The sequence below is a fragment of the Phyllobates terribilis genome, unplaced genomic scaffold (genome assembly GCF_046119375.1).
Source record: "Phyllobates terribilis strain yellow unplaced genomic scaffold, ASM4611937v1 Scaffold_5__5_contigs__length_657084704, whole genome shotgun sequence".
Taxonomy (NCBI): domain Eukaryota; kingdom Metazoa; phylum Chordata; class Amphibia; order Anura; family Dendrobatidae; genus Phyllobates; species Phyllobates terribilis.
In genome coordinates, this window is record NW_027362765.1 from 48,931,032 (window position 1) to 48,952,020 (window position 20,989).

The following is a 20,989-nucleotide window of genomic DNA, read 5'->3' on the forward strand; positions in this document are numbered from 1 at the left end:
AATAATTAATCACACGTACACAAACTTGACACAATAAGTTTATTGACTTTATAAACCTTGTGTACAATATATGGTTGTGTAATTGGGAAATACGTAAATCATTTTTATGAATATTCTGCTTTATTAATGTAAAAATCTATAATCTCTAAGTTGTATATGCATTATTCTCAATGTAAAATGACTATTTATTAATAAATAAAGTTAAGAAATAATTGGTGACAGATATAGAGAAACCTGAAGCTGCAGACTTCAACTTAGAAACTGAAAACTACATGGGAACAATCTAGTATCCCAACTATGTTTTTTTTTTTATTGCTTGCTCTGATGTTTACTGTCATATTGTACAATGTTTTTTGTCAATAATGTTTTAGTTGAATTTTGTTACATGCTTTAAAATTTATATGGAAATTTAGATATGGAAATGTTAAAAATATTATTAAATAATAAAATAGTTTTTATTCTTGGCAGATGACTACACCTGGAGCGGAAAGGACTATCTGACAGTTTTAGATATTAAAGTAGATCATGATTTTATCACAAAAGATACATATGCAGAGGATACCGTTTTCTCAGACATAAACTCAGTCGTTCACAGAAATTATATATCAACTGGGCTAACACATCAAATAGCACATGCAGGGGAGAAGCCACTTTTATGTTCAGAATATGGGAAATATTTTATAGAAAAATCAAATAATAAGAGAAGACGTACAGGTGAGAAGCGATATTCGTGTTCAGAATGTGGGAAATGTTTTACCCAGAAAAGAACTCTTTCTACTCATCAAAGAGCTCACTCAGGGGAGAAGCCATTTTCATGCCCAGAATGTGGGAAATGCTTTAACCAGAGATCATCTTTAGTTACTCATCGAAGAATTCATACAGGAGAGAAGCCATTTTTATGTTCCGAATGTGGGAAATGCTTTACAGATAAATCAAATCTTATTGCACATCAGAGAATTCACACAGGTGTTAAGCCATACTCCTGTTCAGATTGTGGAAAATGTTTTAAACAGAGATCAGTTCTTGCTAGACATCAAAGAAAATACTCAAGAGAAAAGCCACTTTCATGTTCAATCTGTGGCAAATGTTTTACAAGTAAATCAGACCTTGAGAAAAGTCCCACAGGAGAAAAAATTATTTCATGTTCAGAATGTAAGAAATGTTTTAACCTAAAGTCAAAACGTGCTACGTACCAAAGATGTCAACAAAAGAAGACGTTTTTATGTTTAGAATGTCAGAAATGTTTTACACTTAAAACAACCCTCATTATTCATCAGAGAACTCACACAGGGGAGAAACCATTTTCATGTTCAGAATGTGGAAAACGTTTTAGAGGTAAAGCAAATCTTGTTACACATCAGAGAATTCACACAGGGGAGAAGCCATTTCCATGTTCTGAGTGTGAGAAACGCTTTAATCATAAATCAGATCTTGTTAGACATCAGAGAATTCACACAGGAGCGAAGCCCTTTTCTTGTTCAGAATGTGGGAAATGTTTTTCCCTCAAAAGAACTCTTGTTACACATCAAAGAACTCACACAGGAGAGAAGCCATTTCCATGCCCAGATTGCGGGAAATATTTTAAAGATAAATCGTATCTTATTATACATCGGAGAACTCACACAGGAGAGAAGCCTTATTCATGTTCCGAATGTGGAAAATGCTTCACCCAGAAATCATCATTTTTTACACATCTGAGAAGTCACACAGGGAAGATGCAATTTTCATGTTCAAAATGTAGGAAATATTTTAAACGGAGATCCGAACTTATTACACATGAAAAGTCACACAAATGATGAGTCCATTGTAATTTTTGTGGATGTTCTCATCGCATGCATCAAAGACCTATTCATGTTCTAAATTTGGGAAATGTTTTTTCCCTACAAAGAAAATCTTGCACTTCACACAGCGGAGTTGCCACTTTCTTCTCCTTTATATTAACTTTATTTATGGACAAATAGTAAAACAAAAAAATGCTCCAATTAAAGTAAAGTCGCGTCATGCAGGAGAGATGGAAAGCAAATCAGAGCACTAAGTGATAAATAAGAAATCATGGAAACCTACAGCATTTTGGAAAACAGATGTTGAAAAGACTTTAGACAATGCGCCGAAATATCAGCTCCACTGACTATTTTTCAATACTTTATTTGTAATTGTGCCTCAATACCTGATACCATTCACCATTAAAAGTATTCCTTTCAGACTTATATGTCTGTGTTAAGATCTATTTTTCTTTATCCTCTAAGTCAGTGTTACACAACTCCGGTCCTCAGGAGCCACCAACAAGTCATGTTTTTAGGATTTCCTTAGCATTGCTTAGGTGATGGAATTCTTGCCTGTCCAGGTGATGAAATTATCGCCTGTGCAATACTAAGGAAATCCTGAAACCATGACCTGTTAGTGGCTCGTGAGGACCAGAGTTGGGGAATACTTCTCTAAGTGATTCAATATGGCCTCCAAGAATATTGTATAACTTCTGAAAGTGATTTGTGTATATAGCTGTAGCCACTACCAAACAAAGAACGATAGTGAGATAAGCTGTTAACGTATCATCCCTGTTTACTGCTAGCACCTTATTCATATGAATTAGAAAGTTCAGTGCAGTGCAGAGGAGGCTGAGCAGACTGGAGGTGTCTTGAAGCTGAGGAAAGAAACAAGCCAGAATCTCTGAGAAGAGTCTGGACAGGCCATGTGCACCAAATTTGGAGCAGAAGAAAGAAGTAAAACTATCAGCATGAAGGCTCCATATGTGAGATCCCTGAAACCAATAATACTCCGTTGCTCTCACAAAACCCTTGCCTCCTGTCAAACAACCACAATCCCTGTGCGTTTGGCTGTCACTTTACATGTGGTTGTCCTGAAGAAGGAGTCGGCATTGACAAACCACTTTATCCTGAGATCTTGGTTTTTGGATTGCATTGAAAATCAGCAGCGCAGAGTAAATCCACCTTCCCTGATATTCTTTCAAAAACACTAGTGAATGTTTCAACAGCTGGTATCTTCGCATTACCAGTACTTGTCACACACAACCACATCAGGTGAGCATAGTACTTATGTACACTCACTGTTTTACCTGGATAAAACCCTATTGTGCTTTGCCTTTTTTTATCTAGTCTCCTATTGTCACGCAAGGTGAGGGAAAGACTAAACACACAATGACGGGAAGAGGGGGAGGAAGCCCAAACACTAGGGAAAGCGGGAGTGGAGACCCCTAGGCAGATCTGACAATACCCGGTCTCCCCTAACCTCCTTAAATAGGTTCTGCACCTATTGCCGAGCAGGAAACTTAATCCCTGACTGCCCCAAGCGATAGGCCCTAGGTAGGGAGTGGACAGGGTGAGCACTAGTCAGCCCCCACTGCGACTAAAGACAAACAGGTAAACACACAAGGGAATACACTTAGCTTGATAAGACACCAGAGAGATCACACCAAAAAAAAAAAAAAAAATAAAACTCTTTAAATCTCTTAGTTTGCGAGTGTGAACGAGCTGCGTGTGTCCGGAGCGTAAGTGCGAACGAAAGTAAGTGTGTGACTTGTTTTTCAGTGACTTTGGATTCAGGGAGTTTGGAAGGGAGGACTTAGGACTGAATTGCTGACTGTATTTCATCTTTCTTTACTTTACTTTTTACTTAATTAATCCACCTGACCTACTTATCTGATTCCCCCGTCCATACTTGATACTTAATTGATCCCCCGTCCATACTTTACTGATCCCCCGCCGATATCTAATTGATACACTTGCACATCCCTAATTGATCCCCGTCCATACACCTATATATAAATAATTGTGTTTTGTACTTGTATATATATACTGACTGTATCCCCATATTTAGAATGACGTCCATTTTGGCCGGAGCCGTGCAGTGTACATCTTGCGCAATGCATGCATTCCGTGAGCAACCGCTCGAGGATCCATACTGCTGCGAGAGATGTGAGCATATCGTGCACTTGGAAGCCCAAATTCTGGATCTAAGTGCTCAGATAGCGGTACTGAGGAGCATCGACAACATGGAACGGAGTTTGCTGCTCACCGAGCAGACACTCAATGGGTCAATACTGGGGGTGGAGCATAGAGGGGAAGTGCAGGCTGAACAGGCAGGGAGCTGGATAACAGTTAGGAGGGATAGAGGGAAGAAGTATAGGAAGGCTGGTTCAGAACCGGCATTATTGGAGCACGACAGATCCTCTGACCGCCGGGGGAGTGTATGCTCCAGTAATGAGGGGGAGGGGGGAAGTGTAGGGCAGGCAAGACAGGTTCTGGTAGTGGGTGACAGACAAGGCAATCTGTCACAAAGACCGGGATCGCCGAACGGTGTGCTGCCTCCCTGGCGCTCGAGTCCGGCACATCGCAGATCGGGTTGACAGGTTACTGGGTGGGGCTGGCGAAGACCCAGCGGTCATGGTCCACATCGGCACCAATGACAAAGTGAGTGGTAGATGGAGGGTCCTTAAAAATGATTTCAGGGACCTAGGTAGGAAGCTTAGGGCAAGGACCTCCAAGGTAGTTTTCTCAGAAATACTACCAATCCCGCGAGCCACACAGGAGCGCCAACGGGAAGTTAGGGAGGTGAATAAGTGGCTAAAGATTTGGTGCAAGGCAGAAGGGTTTGGGTTCATGGAGAACTGGGCCGACTTCGCGGTCGGCTACAGGCTCTACCGTAGGGACGGGCTGCACCTCAATGGGGAGGGTGCAGCGGTGCTGGAGAAGAAGATGGCTAATAGGTTGGAGGAGTTTTTAAACTAGAGACGGGGGGGGGGAAACCAAGGAAATAGGTGGGATGTGAGGCAAGCAAGGGGGAAGGGGAGAAGTGAATATAATGAGGGTGGAGAGGGGGGTGGGGATAGTACAGTTAGATCGTTAGAGAAGAATAGGATGCTAAATAACCCCAAAGTTTTATCTTGCATGCTGACCAACGCAAGAAGCCTGACCAATAAGGCGGATGAGCTGCAGGCGCTTATATCGGAGGAGAGGTATGACATCGTAGGTATAACAGAGACTTGGCTAGACGATAGCTACGACTGGGCGGTAAATTTATTAGATTATAGTTTATTTAGAAGGGACCGGAAACAGGGGAAAGGCGGAGGAGTCTGCTTATATGTAAAGTCATGTCTAAAACCCAGACTAAGGGAAGATATAGGAGAGGGAGAAGAGGGGGTCGAGTCCATGTGGGTAGAGATAGAGGGAACTAAAAATAATAATAAAATATTACTGGGGGTCTGCTATAAGCCACCAAATATAACAGAGGAGAATGAGAATCTGCTATTAGAACAAATAGACAAAGTAGCAAAACATAATGAAGTGATTGTAATGGGGGATTTCAACTACCCGGATATTTGACTGGGAAACAGAAACCTGTAGATCTCAGAAAGGAAAAAGGTTCTTGACAAATATTAAGGATAATTATCTCTCCCAACTAGTGCAGGAACCAACGAGAGGGAAGGCCGTGTTGGACTTAATATTGACTAATAGGCCTGATAGAATAACTGAGGTACAGATAGGGGGGCACCTAGGTAATAGCGACCATAATATTATCGACTTCAAAATGCCCTTCAGTAGGGTTATCAATAAGGGAACAACAAAAACATTAAACTTTAGGAGGGCGAAGTTTGATCAGCTGAAAGAAAGCCTTCAACTTATTGACTGGGACAAAGTTCTTAATCAAAGGAATACGAATAGTAAATGGGAAACCTTCAAAAGAATTCTGAATACTCAGTGCGAGAGATATATACCGTATGGGAATAAAAGGGCCAGAAATAAGAGGAAACCAATATGGTTGAACAAGAACGTAAAAGGAGCGTTAAATAGCAAAAAAGAGGCATTCAAGAGATTAAAACAGGAAAACAGTAAGGAGGCACTAATGTGTTAGGCTGTGTGCCCACGTAGCATTTTTCAAGCGTATATGCTGCGGAATTTCCGCAGCGTAAACGCTTGAAAAACGCATGTATATCCGCACCCCATGGTCCCCAATGGGATTCCGCAAGTTCTATGCACATGCTGCGGATTTTTCCGCAGCGTTTATGCCGCGTTCAAAAATCCGCAGCATGTCATTTAATTTTGCGTTTCCGCAAGCGGAATTGCCTTTGTCCAATGCATAAAAAACGCAAGGCAATTCCGCATGTGGAAAACGCGTGATAAACGCGCGAAAAATGCGCGATAAACGCGTGCGGAATTCCGCATGCATTTTTCCGGGAGAGGACTTGCATTTATGCAGCAGAAATTTTCTGCTTCATAAATGCAACGTGGGCACATAGCCTTACAAGGAAAAAACGAGAACCTGTAAAAAACAAATAAAAATAGCGAAGGAGGAAACAGAGAGACGTATTGCTAGGGAAAGTAGATCAAATCCCAAACTCTTCTTTACGTATATAAATAGTAAAAGGATTAAATCGGATAATATTGGACCGATAAAAAGTGAGGAAGGCAAAATCATAGAGAAAGATGAGGATAAAGCTAATCTATTAAATAATTTTTTTTCGACAACTTTCACAAAGGAAATCGAACTAACATGAGAAATGAGAAGTGACAAACTTAATCCTCCACTAAGTATGACAAATTTAACCCAAGCTGGGGTACAGAAACGCCTCAGTAACATTAAAATAAACAAATCACCAGGACCTGATGGCATACACCCACGGGTACTAAGGGAACTAAGTAATGTGATAGACAGACCGTTATATCTTATATTTAAGGACTCTGTTGAGACTGGGTCTGTGCCACTTGATTGGCGACAGGCGAATGTAGTGCCAATATTCAAAAAGGGAGCGAAAAGTGACGCCGGATACTATCGGCCGGTGAGTCTGACGTCCGTTGTGGGCAAAATTTTTGAAAGCTTCATTAAAGAGGCAATTACGGAGCATCTTGATGCTAATAATCTTTTAATCCCGAACCAACATGGATTCATGAGGAATCGCTCCTGCCAAACAAACCTGATTGACTTCTACGAGGAGGTTAGCTCTCGAGTAGATCAGGGGGAACCAGTGGATGTCGTGTATCTCGACTTCTCAAAAGCGTTCGATAGCGTGCCACATAATAGGTTGGTATACAAAATGAGAATGATGGGGCTGGGGGAAAATGTCTGCAAGTGGGTAGCTAACTGGCTAAAGGATAGAAGGCAGAGGGTGGTTATAAATGGAATATACTCAGATTGGGTAAGCGTCACTAGTGGGGTACCACAGGGGTCTGTACTAGGCCCAATGTTATTTAATATCTTTATTAACGACATAGTCAACGGGATAAATAGTAAAATATCAATATTTGCAGATGACACAAAGTTATGTAAAACAATTAATACAAAAGAGGACAGTGCAGACCTACAGAGGGATTTGGATAAGCTGGGTAGGTGGAGCATTAAATGGCAAATGAGGTTTAACGAGGAGAAATGTAAGGTCATACATATGGGAAGGAAAAATGGAAGTCACCAGTACTCACTGAATGGGAAATCATTGGGGAATTCAGAGATGGAGAAGGACTTGGGCATCTTGATTGATAGCAAACTAAATTGGAGTGCCCAAAGTCAGGCCGCTGCTGTAAGGGCAAACAGGGTAATGGGATGTATCAGAAGAGGTATAGCTGCAAAGGATGAGAACATTGTTCTTCCACTGTACAAAGCACTGGTCAGACCACACTTGGAATACTGTGCTCAGTTATGGGCCCCAATATATAGAAAGGATATAAATGAGCTTGAAAAGGTACAAAGGAGGGCAACAAAATTAATAAAGGGAATGAAGGGACTGCAATACCCAGAGAGGTTGGCAAAACTAGGACTATTCAGCCTGGAAAAGAGAAGGTTGAGGGGGGACATAATAAATGTGTACAAATATGTTAGGGGACAGTATAGAGATCTTGCCCGGGATTTGTTCAAAAGGAGGGATATTACGGTAACAAGAGGGCATTCACTAAGACTGGAAGAGAAAAGGTTTCAGCACCAGCATAGGAAGGGGTTCTTTACGGTAAGAGCAGTGAGAATATGGAATTCACTGAGTGAGGAGACGGTAATGTCAGATTCACTACACCAGTTCAAGCGGGGACTGGATGCATTTCTAGACACCAGGCAGATTTCAGTGTATACTTAAAAATAAAATAAAATAGTAGGTTGATACAGGGATTTATTCTGACTGCTGGTTTCAGAGTCGGGAGGGAATTTTTCCTCAGGTGAAGATTGGCCAAATCATTTGGGGTTTTTGCCCTCCTCTGGATCAACTTTAGCAATTACAGAACTAACAGGTCGAAATTGATAGACGCAAGTCTTTATTCGGCTTTACAAACTATGTTACTATCCTCCAAGGGAACTCCAAAAAGACACTAGCCGACTATTACTTCAGGCCTGGACGGAGGAACATAGAACTATCACTGGCGACTTTCTGGAGAGACTGAAGGTATTTAAACATCCATCAAGGGTGTGGAAATTAGCAGAAGGTGGAGGTCACTGCTAGGTCCTAGAAGGAGAAGGATATCACTACACTACAGAGATAAAAAGATCAAGAAGGTGCCTGCAGAGCCAAGTGCAATGACCTTATACAGTTGGATCCAGAACAACTGTCTGTCACACCTGACACACCCGTGACACCTATATTACCGTTATAATTTGCTATAGTTTTGTCTGCTAGGAATTGTCTCTTGTGGCAAAATATTGGTTTGATGTTGCCACTACTCCTCAAGTAGACCCAAGTGTCATACCTAGTGATGAGCGAGTATGTTCGGTTAACCCTTTCGGTGAGTATGCTCGGGCGAGTACCGAGTATCTTCAGCGTACTCGGTGATATGTTTGAATCACTTCCGTGTGCATGATTTGCGACTGTTTGACAGCTTTTACATGTGAGGAATGCTTAAGAAACAAGCATTCCTCACATGTATTAAAGCTGTCAAACAGTCGCAAATCATGCACACGGGAGTGATTCAAACATATCACAGAGTATGCTGAAGATACTAGGTACTCGCCTGAGCATACTGGCCGAAAGGGTTAACCGAACATACTCGCTCATCACTAGTCATACCTCTAAGACTGCTGGTAATGGAGATTGAGTCACGTCAAAAAAAAGTTGGGTATTTCATTCCAAAAGGTACAGACACCAGGACAGGATCAAATCAGTTGCATGAAAATCAGTGTTTATCCCCTGGCCTCTATAGTATTATGATATAGGAACATTATGCATTCTAAGAAGTCTTATAGGTGTGAGGTTGGATTGTAGTATAGCTGTATTAGCTGCATTGGAAAGGGTAAAAAGCGACTCAAGAGTCTCATTCCATTTCTTTCTTGAAATGACAGGATGAGAATCCTCCATCTATCCTTCACCCTCAAATTAGTAAGTACACGATGTGTACAGCTATGTGGCAATTTGTATTTTTGATGATTAATTTTATTATTGAACATCTCCAGTGCTGTCGATCAATCTAAAAGGTTAATAAACCTGAATATTTAAGAAAGTAGAAGTGAGATTTTGTCTGTCTTAGGAGAATATCTCTGTGTGCAGAATTATTTGGCAACTAAATAACTAAAGAAAAAAGCATAAATTCTCCATCACAGTTATGTATTTTCATGTCATAAAGTGAGGATAATAACCAAACAACTAAAAATATGCAAAAATACATTTAACACAAAAAATACATTATATACAGTATATATACTGCTCCAAAAAATAAAGGGAACTCTCAAATGACACATCCTAGATCTGAATAAATGAAATATTCTCATTGAACACTTTGTTCTGTACAAAGTTGAATGTGCTGACAACAAAAGCACACAAAAATCATCAATGGAAATCAAATTTATTAGCCAATGGAGGCCTGGATTTGGAGTCAACCCCAAAATTAAAGTGGAAAAACACACTACAGGCTGATCCAACTTTGATGTAATGTCCTTAAAACAAGTCAAAATGAGGCTCAGTATTGTGTATGGCCTCCACGTGCCTGTATGACCTCCCTACAACGCCTGGGCATGCTCCTGATGAGGTTGCGGATGATCTCCTGTGGGATCTCCTCCCAGACCTGGACTAAAGCATCCGCCAACTCCTGGACAGTCTGTGGTGCAATGTAGGATGGGGCGAGACATGATGTCCCAGATGTGCTCAATCGGATTCAAGTCTGGGAACGTGCGGGCCAATCCATAGCTTCAATGCCTTAATCTTGCAGGAACTGCTGACACACTCCAGCCACATGAGGTCTGGCATTGTCCTGCATTAGGAGGAACCCAGGGCCAACCGCACCAGCATATGGTCTCACAAGGGGTCTGAGGATCTCATCTCTGTACCTAATGGCAGTCAGGCTACCTCTGGTGTGCACATGGAGGGCTGTGCGGCCCTCCAAAGAAATGCCACCCTACACCATTACTGACCCACTGCTAAACCGGTCATGCTGAAGGATGGTGCAGGCAGCAGATCGCTCTCCACGGTGTCTCCAGACTCTGTCACATGTACTCAGTGTGAACCTGCTTTCATCTGTGAAGAGCACAGGGCGCCAGTGGCGACTTTGCCAATCCTGGTGTTCTTTGGCAAATTCCAAGCGTCCTGCACGGTGTTGGCCTGTGGGCACAACCCCCATCTGTGGACGTCGGGCCCTCATACCACCCTCATGGAGTCAGTTTCTAACAGTTTGTGCAGACACATGCACATTTGTGGCCTGCTGGAGGTCATTTTGCAGGGCTCTGGCAGTGCTCCTCCTGTTCCTGCTTGCACAAAGGCGGAGGTAGCGGTCCTGCGCAGGGTTGTTGCCCTCCTACGGCCCCCTCCACGTCTCCTGGTGTACTGGCCTGTCTCCTGGTAGCGCCTCCAGCCTCTGGACACTACACTGACAGACAAAGCAAACCTTCTTGCCACAGCTCGCATTGATGTTCCATCCTGGATGAGCTTCACTACCTGAGCAACTTCTGTGGGCTGTGGAGTCCGTCTAATGCTACCACAAGTGTGAAAGCACAACCAACATTCAAAAATGACCAAAACATCAGCCAGAAAGCATTGGTACTGAGATGTGATCTGTGGTCCCCACCTGCAGAACCATGGGCGTACCCACCGTGGGGCAGAGGGGGGCAGCTGCCCCCCCCTAGAAGCAGGGACGCACGCTGCACACCAGGGCCGGCGTCAGCACCCGGCGCACCCAGGCAAATGCCGGGGCCCTGAGCAGGCGGGGGGGCCCTCACCGTCGGGCCCCCCGCATGCTATGGGACCCGTGAGCGGAGGAGAGCGGTGTCAGCGCCCGCTCCCCCCCCGCTTGCTCAGGGCCCCGGCACAATACCTACCCCTCCCCGTGCCTCCGCAGCAGCTCCTGCATCCTCCGCGGCTGCTGCACTGTGACGTCTCAGGTCAGAGGGCGCGGTGATGTCTTTACACCGCGCTCTCTCCTGAGCAGTCACAGCGCAGAGCGGGATGAGGCCGGCGACACTGGAGTCCGGAGCAGTAGCAGCAGGTGAGACGTGAGGTGAGTATTTGATTTTTTTTATTGTATGGAGGCCTGTGGCAGTATAAGGGAGGGGGGTGAGGTGGGGGTGTGTGACATCCTGCATGGGGCGTGTGTGTGACATCCTGCATGGGGCGTGTGTGTGACATCCTGCATGGGGCATTATAAGGGATGGGGGGTGTGACATCCTGCATGGGGCATTATAAGGGAGGGGGGGTGACATCCTGCATGGGGCATTATAAGGGAGGGGGGTGTGTGACATCCTGCATGGGGCATTATAAGGGAGGGGTGGTGTGTGACATCCTGCATGGGGCATTATAAGGGAGGCGGGGGGTGACATCCTGCTGGGGCATTATGTGGGGGGGAACAGCCTGCATGGGGCATTATGTGGGGGGAACAGCCTGCGTGGAGCATTATGTGGGGGGAACAGCCTGCATGGAGCTTTATATGGGAGCCAGTATTCTGTATGGAGCGTTATATGGGGGCCAGTATCCTGCATGGAGCGTTATACGGGGGCCAGTATCCTGCATGGAGCGTTATACGGGGGCCAGTATTCTGTATGGAGCGTTATATGGGGGCCAGTATCCTGTATGGAGCGTTATATGGGGGCCAGTATTCCGTATGGAGCGTTATATGGGGCCAGTATTCTGTATGGAGCGTTATATGGGTGCCAGTATTCCGTATGGAGCATTATATGGGGGCCAGTATTCCGTATGGAGCATTATATGGGGGCCAGTATCCTGTATGGAGCGTTATATGGGTGCCAGTATTCCTTATGGAGTGTTATATGGGTGCCAGTATCCTGTATGGAGCGTTATATGGGGGCCAGTATTCTGTATGGAGGGTTATATGGGGGCCAGTATTCTGTATGGAGCGTTATATGGGGGCCAGTATTCTGTATGGAGCGTTATATGGGGGCCAGTATTCTGTATGGAGCGTTATATGGGGGCCAGTGTCCTGTATGGAGCGTTATATGGGGGCCAGTATCCTGTATGGAGCGTTATATGGGGGCCAGTATTCTGTATGGAGCATTTTATGGTGGCCAGTCTCCTGTATGGAGCATTTTATGGGGGCCAGTATACTGTGTGGAGCGATTCGCTGGTTTCTGAGCCATTGTGGAATTTACAATAGATATCACTCATGTAATGTAAGTGAAAGTGAATCTTTGCATTGTACTATATATATATTTCTCTTCGGTATCTGTGCATCATGAATCGTGGTATGTGTTAAAGGGGCCCACTGAGACTCTTTCACCCGGGGCCCACAAAAACCTGGAGCCGGCCCTGCCGCACACACACTTAGATCACCGGCGGCCGCGGCCAGCGAAAGTTCCCTCTGCGGCCGGCCGCAGGTGACTGCTCTGCTCTGCACCCGGCGGCCGGAACTGCGCAGTGTCACTGCATGGGTCCGGCCGGGATTACCTTTAACGCATGCTGAGTGACACAGCATGCCGCATGTCACCTGATCAGGGTCCTGACTCCTGAGGCGTGCTGACGTAGCACGCTGCCTGCCTCCCCTGTTTCCTGTCTCTGAGAATCCCGCAGGAGCGGAGCGCTTGTCCTGTTACTGTGGGCCGGCTGCCAGTGACTGTGGCAGCCAGGCAGTGTAAATTACACAATACACTCACTCACTGTTTAATTATTTAAATTTGGAAGGGCCTGGGCCTTGGGAGTAGGAACCGGTCCGGACCTGGAGAAAGGATAGGTGGTTAAAGACATTGAAGTGGCTGCACTTTTTGAGGAGGCTAATATTTTTTTCCCTGCAACAAGGCACGCACTCTTCATTTTAAGTGCTTTCCCGTCCACCACAGCTACTGTTGAACGATCTTTCAGTACCCTTCGAAGGGTAAAGACCTGTCTCAGAAGTACAATGGGAGCGGACAGACTGACTGGATTGTGTTTGATGAGTGTCCATCGGAAATTCTTCAAGGAAAGTCAGGACTGGATTGAAACTAAAGTTTTGAACAAGTTTTCTTCAAACCCAAGAAAAATGATATTAGTATAAGACATGTAATTAGAATAAAAATCAAAATTTTTTGCAAGCAAATAATTGTAATAACTAATAAAGCACTTCTATAATTTACATATAATTTTCTTAAAATTTTCATTTCATTCACCTTGAAGCTCATCAAGAGAATGCCGAGAGTGTTCAAAGCAGTCATCAAAGCAAAAGGTGGCTACTTTGAAGAACCTAGAATATAAGACATATTTTCAGTTTTTTCACACTTTTTTGTTAAGTATATAATTCCACATGTGGTAATTCATAGTTTTGATGCCTTCTGTGTGAATGTACAATTTTCATAGTCATGAAAATACAGAAAAATCTTTAAATGAGAAGGTGTGTCCAAACTTTTGTACAAAAAAATATATTTCAGCTCACCTGGGTCAGCCTGCTTGGTCCACTTTCTCATGAAACACGGTGCTCGGATTGTAAAGATCCCCGTCTGGGAGACATTAGGCAGTGATGAAAGGGTAGTTATCCAGCAACTCGTGAATTTGACTTAAAAAATAGCCTTTATTTTGAAAAAATTAAAAACATGAGACCATAGTGCAAATAAAAGCATACGGAGGCTTACGCGTTTCGGATACGTAGATCCTTACTCTCAGCATAATACAATGTAGAAATGGAAAAACTTTTAAGGCATATGGAAAAAAGCAAACGCCCACCGACATCACCTGTTCTGAAGCTCAATTACACATGAGTTTAGAGTCTCAGAAAACTCCGTTTTAACCCTAAATGAACTGACTTTCTATTTAAAAGGGGAAAAAAAAAATTGGAAACTTGCTAAACAATTACAAACTCCATAAATATAACTCGCTAAATATAAATCACATAATATCAACCTAGAAACAGTTATAATGAATATAGCAGGAAATCAGCCAGTGTAAAATAGTGCAGGTGGAAATAACCGGAATATTAATACAAATACATTAATTCATTTCTCATATTTAAACCTGTTGGATATCTTGTATTTAATTTCAAAATCCACTGTGCTTCTTTTCTCCATAATAATTTAACCCTGTCCCCACCACGATGAGATGTAGGGACAGTTTCCAATGCACTTACACGTAAGCAGCCGATGTTACCTCCATGATCATGCAAAAAATGCCTGGAGGCTCCTGACAAACTATGGGTAGTGGGATTTAGGACATCGTATATGTGTTCTGACAAACGTTTTCTCAAAGTGCGGCTTGTGGACCCAACATACTGTTTATTACACTGTGTACAGAGAATCACATAAACACAATGATTACTGCCGCAGTTCATAAATGTCACTAGATGGTATATTTGTCCCTCATTATTAATTACCGATTTGTTGTTATTAATCACATACGGACGCAAGCCACATTGCCTTTGTCCACACTTAAATGAGCCTTTTGTGGACAGCCAAGTATTCCCCCTCTTTCTATGTTCGTTATTTCTAAATTCACTAGGAGAAATAATGTTCCCCACTGTGCGTGACCTCTTTGGAACAAATTTGCATCCATTTTTCAAAATTTCCTTTAGGCTGCGTGCCCACATAGCGTTTTTCATGCGTATATGCTGCGGAATTTCCGCAGCGGAAACGCTTGTAAAACGCTTGGTAATCCGCTCCCCATGGTCCCCAAGGGGATTCCGCAAGTTCTATGCACATGCGGATTTTTCCGCAGCGTTTATGCTGCGTTCAAAAATCCGCAGCATGTCCATTAATTTTGCGTTTCCGCAAGCGGAATTGCCTTTGTGCAATGCATTAAAAAATGCAAGGCAATTCTGCATGTTGAAAACGTGCGATAAACGCACGAAAAACGCGCGATAAACGCGTGCGGAATTCCGCATGCGTTTTTCCGGGAGAGGACTTTCAGAAATGAAGCAGAAATTTTCTGCTTCATTTCTGCAACGTGGGCTATGTGCCCACGATGCAGAAATGAAGCAGAAAATTTCCTGACCATTTCCGCATCTCCTTGACAGAAAAAAACGCATGCGGATTATATGCGCATTTTTGGAGTGTTTTTTCATGCGTTTTTTGAGGCGTTTTTGAAGACAAATAAAGTTAGTGGGAAAAAAAAATAGGACAATTTGATGTCATTTCCTAGTCCAACCCCTTTTCACCATTTTGGAAGTATTCAGGATGCCACAAGAACTGCAGCCCCTGCGTCTCGGTGAACCATATTTGTTTGTTTTGCTGCTGACTGAAGAAGAAGAGTTTCTAGAAATTTTTTTTCGAGAATTTCGAGAAAAGTTGTTATTGTCAAAATTGATAAAACCTTCTTTTACTAATAAATTTGTTTTAACTTACAATCTTGTGTCCATATTCAGTTATCACCTTATATGTGTTGCTTTATGACCATACATCTACGCATAAGATGGCTTTCCAGTGCAGCACCCATGAAGATATTTCAGATACTTGACACCCCCCCCCCCCAAAAAAAAAACCCCAAAAACCTGAGATATTCAAACCTGTCCCTGGGAATTGGCGGTACTACTAGAGCACTCTTCCCAAATACTGGCTGCTAAAGTCATCACTCACCATTGTCATTTGCTTGTGCTCTGAGCAGAACAAGCAAAGAACGATGTTGTGACAATTCATCCCTTTGTCGTCAAGTCATATAATTTTTTTTTTTTTAATTAAAAATCAAATCGCCTAAATACAGACAGCCAAACATGAAGTGTCATAATAACTTTAACAAATTATTGTTCCCCTGAAATGTGTGCAGGTCAGGGCCCCATTTTTTTTTTTTGTTAGATGAAATTTTTCACTGACACTACCCAAACAGATATACTGTAAGTATATACTCTAAATTTTACCTGAAGTAAAATGGACATTTTGTTTTAAATATTAATTTATTTTTATAAAACATATCTAAATATAGTAAAAAATGTGAAACAACTTGAAACTACAAAAATAGCCAAAAAAATGTGCAACATCTGGACAAACATTGTCCATAACTTTACAATGTCCCAAAACACTTCAGAGGCCAAGCTGTCAACAGTTTTGGTCCATAAAGAACGGGCAGCACCTATAGTTCGTTTCAGTATATAAAACTAAACACCTTTTCTTACAGTCACCTACACCTGAAGCCTGGTGTAGATGACTATAAAGAAAAGGTGTTTTTTAACGCATTTTAATTTTTTTTTTTTTTTAAATGTATCTAATGACATACAGGTGCTGGCTGCATTTTTTTATGGACCAAAAATGTAGACAGGGTGTAATTTATTCTACGGCAACTGATGGAACTCCGGCTCGTACCCATACCCTTGGAACAATATCCTGGGAGAAACTGTTGTTAGGAGATGGGCAGGATGGTGGTAAGCCACTCCAGGGGCTGGTGGGCAGCCGTAAGTTCCATGGGCCTCTGAAGGTTCCTGCCGATATGCTGCAACCTGCCCATAACGATGGGTTGCAGCTGCTGGTGGTGGTGGAGGCCCACTGGGATTAAAAATATTCAAAATCCCATTTATTATGGCTGGTGCCGAAGGAATAGGCGAGGGCACATCAATTGCCATGGCAAGAGTGTTGACTGCTGCCATGTACACATTCTGCCTGTCCCATGGCATGGATATAAGGCGGCCTGCTATTGCTAAACAAAAATGATCAAGGTGATCCTCTTTCTGGACCCTGTCCATAAGACTGAGGGTGCGAGTAGTGAGGGCTTCAAGGGCACTACTCCCAACCTATTGGCTTTTGGACTTTTTACTTCCAGCCCTTCTCAATGCCACGGGACGGGCAGAACCAGCCCCCATCCCAGTGGGCTTAGACGCACCAACAGCAGAGCTACCTTCAGCGCCAGGAGCAGCATCAGCAGCAGACCCCGGCGCAACGCCAGCAGCAGATGAGGATGCAGAGGCAGAGGCAGGCGAACACGAAGGACCAGCACCGTGAGGACAGGAGAAAGTCCTCTGAATATTCTTCGCCTCCCTGCTCCGTGCTGGTCTCGTGGTGTAGTGTTGGTGTTGGAACCGTTACATTGCCTTCAGAGCTGTACAATAAAGTAAAAAAAAGGCATGTTAATACAACAGTTTGAAAGAAATTATATACATCACTTGACCGGTCCCATATCTCTGGGTACCTCTCCACCTACAATGTATTAACATTACAACAGTAAATTAATAAACTGAAAAGGGTGTAATATGTAATATATATATATATATATATATATATATATATATATATACACACATATATATATATATGTACACACACACACATATATATATATATATATACACACGCACATATATATACATATATATATATACACACACATATATATACATATATATATATACACACACACATATATATACATATATATATATATATACACACACACACACATATATATATATATACAGTGCCTACAAGTAGTATTCAACCCCCTGCAGATTTAGCTGGTTTGATAAGATGCAAATAAGTTAGAGCCTTCAAACTGCAAACGAGAGTAGGATTTATGAACAGAAGCATAAATCTTACAAACCAAAAAGTTATGTTGCTCAGTTGAATTTTATTAAATTTTAAACATAAAAGTGTGGGTCAATTATTATTCAACCCCTATGTTTAATATTTTGTGGAATAACCCTCGTTTGCAATTACAGCTAATAATCGTCTTTTATAAGACCTGATCAGGCCGGCACAGGTCTGTGGAGTTATCTTGGCCCACTCCTCCATGCAGATCTTCTCCAAGTTATCTAGGTTCTTTGGGTGTCTCATGTGGACTTTATTCTTGAGCTCCTTCCACAAGTTTTCAATTGGGTTAAGGTCAGGAGACTGACTAGACCACTCCAACACCTTGACTTTTTCCCTCTTGAACCAGGCCTTGGTTTTCTTGGCTGTGTGCTTTGGGTCGTTGTCTTGTTGGAAGATGAAATTACGACCCATCTTAAGATCCTTGATGGAGGAGCGGAGGTTCTTGGCCAAAATCTCCAGGTAGGCCGTGCTATCCATCTTCCCATGGATGCGGACCAGATGGCCAGGCCCCTTGGCAGAGAAACAGCCCCACAGCATGATGCTGCCACCACCATGCTTGACTGTAGGGATGGTATTCTTGGGGTCGTATGCAGTGCCATCCAGTCTCCAAACGTCACGTGTGTGGTTGGCACCAAAGATCTAGATCTTGGTCTCATCAGACCATAGAACCTTGAACGAGTCTGTCTCAGAGTCCTCCAAGTGATCATGAGCAAACTGTAGACGAGCCTTGACATGACGCTTTGAAAGTAAAGGTACCTTACGGGCTCATCTGGAACGGAGACCATTGCGGTGGAATACGTTACTTATGGTATTGACTGAAACCAATGTCTCCACTGCCATGAGATCTTCCCGGAGCTCCTTCCTTGTTGTCCTTGGGTTAGCCTTGACTCTTCGGACAAGCCTGGCCTCGGCACGGGAGGACACTTTCAAAGGCTGTCCAGGCCGTGGAAGGCTAACAGTAGTTCCATAAGCCTTCCACTTACGGATGATGCTCCCAACAGTTGAGACAGGTAGGCCCAACTCCTTGGAAAGGGTTTTGTACCCCTTGCCAGCCTTGTGACCCTCCACGATCTTGTCTCTGATGGCCTTGGAATGCTCCTTTGTCTTTCCCATGTTGACCATGTCTGAGTGCTGTTCACAAGTTTGGGGAGGGTCTTAAATAGTCAGAAAAGGCTGGCAAAAGAGATCTTTAATCCACACATGTGAAGCTCATTATTCTTGGTGCCTGAACTACTTCTTAATACTTTAGGGGGGCCAAACAGAATTCTTGTGGTTTGAGGGGTTGAATAATAAATGACACTCTGAATTAACTTTTAACGTTTTAAAAAAAAATAAAAATAAATAATAAAAACAAAATTTGCTGCAGTGCATTTCCCACTTCCAGGTTGATCTACAGTACAAATGTCACAATGCCAAGTTAATTCCGCATGTGTCAACCAGCTAAATCTGCAGGGGGTTGAATACTACTTGTAGGCACTGTATACACACACACACATATATATATATATATATACACACACACACACACACATATATATATATACACACACATATATACACACATACATACACACACACACACATACATACATATGTATACATACATATATATCAGTCCGCAGCAGGTAGCTTAGCCTTTACAGCCCATTCTACAGGTGGGACCCCAAAAAAAAAAAATAGGGTCCCCCTATAAATTGGAGCCAGCTAAGGCTAGGCGGACAGCTGCGACCTGATATTAATAGCCTAGAAAGGGGCCGTGGTTATAGGCCCCCTCCCAGGCTATAATATCAGCCCCCAGCCACCCCAGATTTGGCACATCCTATTTGTGCGCCAAATCTGGCACTTAGCCTCGCTCTTCCACACTGCCCTGGTGCGGTGGCAGGGGGTAATAGTGGTGGGGTTCATGTCAGCGCCAGCTGCCATGAAGCCCAGGTTAGTAATGATGGGCGTCTATAAGACACCCCCATTACTAACCTACAAAGTGTTAAAAAGAAAAAACACACACTACACCCAGAAATAAATAATTTATTTGAAATAAAACACACAATTTTATTTATTTCTTAGTTTACTAAAAAAAAAATAGTTACCTGTCCACGTTCCTGCGCTGATCTCCCATGCACAGCTGTCACATCTGGAGATGGTGACAGCTGTGCATGGCTGCTGTAAGCTCACACTGCCGGGAACACGTCCGCTCCCGGCAGCGGGAGCCACTGACTGAGGTCACCGTAGTGCATTCAGGCAGCGCAGCTCCGGAGACCTCCTTTACAGCCCTGCTGTACCGTAGGAATTTCTCGCGGTACAGTGGGGCCGTAAAGCAGCTAACTGAACTCCAGCGAACCCGCTTATGCAATGACGGGGCTGCGTTGCGGCAGCGGTTTAGAGCGGTCACATTTTATGTGGCTGCTCTAAACTGGAGATCATCGTGGGACACTCGTGGACTACTACGGAGGGGTAAGGATAAGGTTGTGGTTTATTATTTTATATTTTTTTACAGGAGATCGATGGCTTCGGGGAATTAGGTGTCTAGGTGAGTATAGGTGTAGTTTTTTATTTTTTACTTTATTTTAGGTAGCGATCGGGGGGGACAGGTAATGTATGAACTAATTTATTTTAGGTAACCACTGGCCACCAATGACATGTATTTTTAAAATTTATTGGGGAAAAAATAGGGACTGCAAATTAATTAAAAAAAATAGGTCGCCAAAAAAAATTAATATATGGGGCATACAAAAAAAATGTATATGTATGTATATGTAAATAACATTATTATTATTATTATATGGGGGCCGTTTAAAGGACACAGTAGGGCAATTTAAACAGCAGGATCAGGCTGATGGGAACTACTGCTCCCATCGAGCTGATCCTGCTGGCACGAGTGGACGGGGGACAGACATAGGCCGATGGGAGTAGTAGAGTCACATCGGCCTATTTCTGCCTGCACGCACACACCCGCAGACACCTACCACACTAATCATGACCAAGACATTCAGGTCCATCCTCTTGTACCATCCCAGGTGCTCAGCCATGATCCAGGAAGATGGGAATGGTATGGGATTCTCGTCTTCCTGGATTATGGGATGCTCATGGGATGGCTGGAACGCCCCCACATGAGGTCACTTCACTTTGGCTGCGGTCTTGTGATCCAAAATCGCAG

The 20,989-nt window shown here is 43.2% G+C and overlaps 1 protein-coding gene across 3 annotated transcripts in view; it reads left to right on the forward strand.

The window, feature by feature from the left end:
* LOC141271914 (uncharacterized) overlaps nucleotides 1–2,176 on the forward strand; it is a 42,559-nt gene extending 40,383 nt beyond the window's left edge. For all 3 annotated transcript variants that reach the window (XM_073682151.1, XM_073682152.1, XM_073682153.1), the window contains one exon: nucleotides 469–2,176. In XM_073682151.1, coding sequence (XP_073538252.1) covers nucleotides 469–1,796 — 1,328 coding nt within the window. In that variant the 3' untranslated portion in view covers nucleotides 1,797–2,176. The remainder of the gene's footprint in view (nucleotides 1–468) is intronic.
* Nucleotides 2,177–20,989: the final 18,813 nt, after the last annotated feature.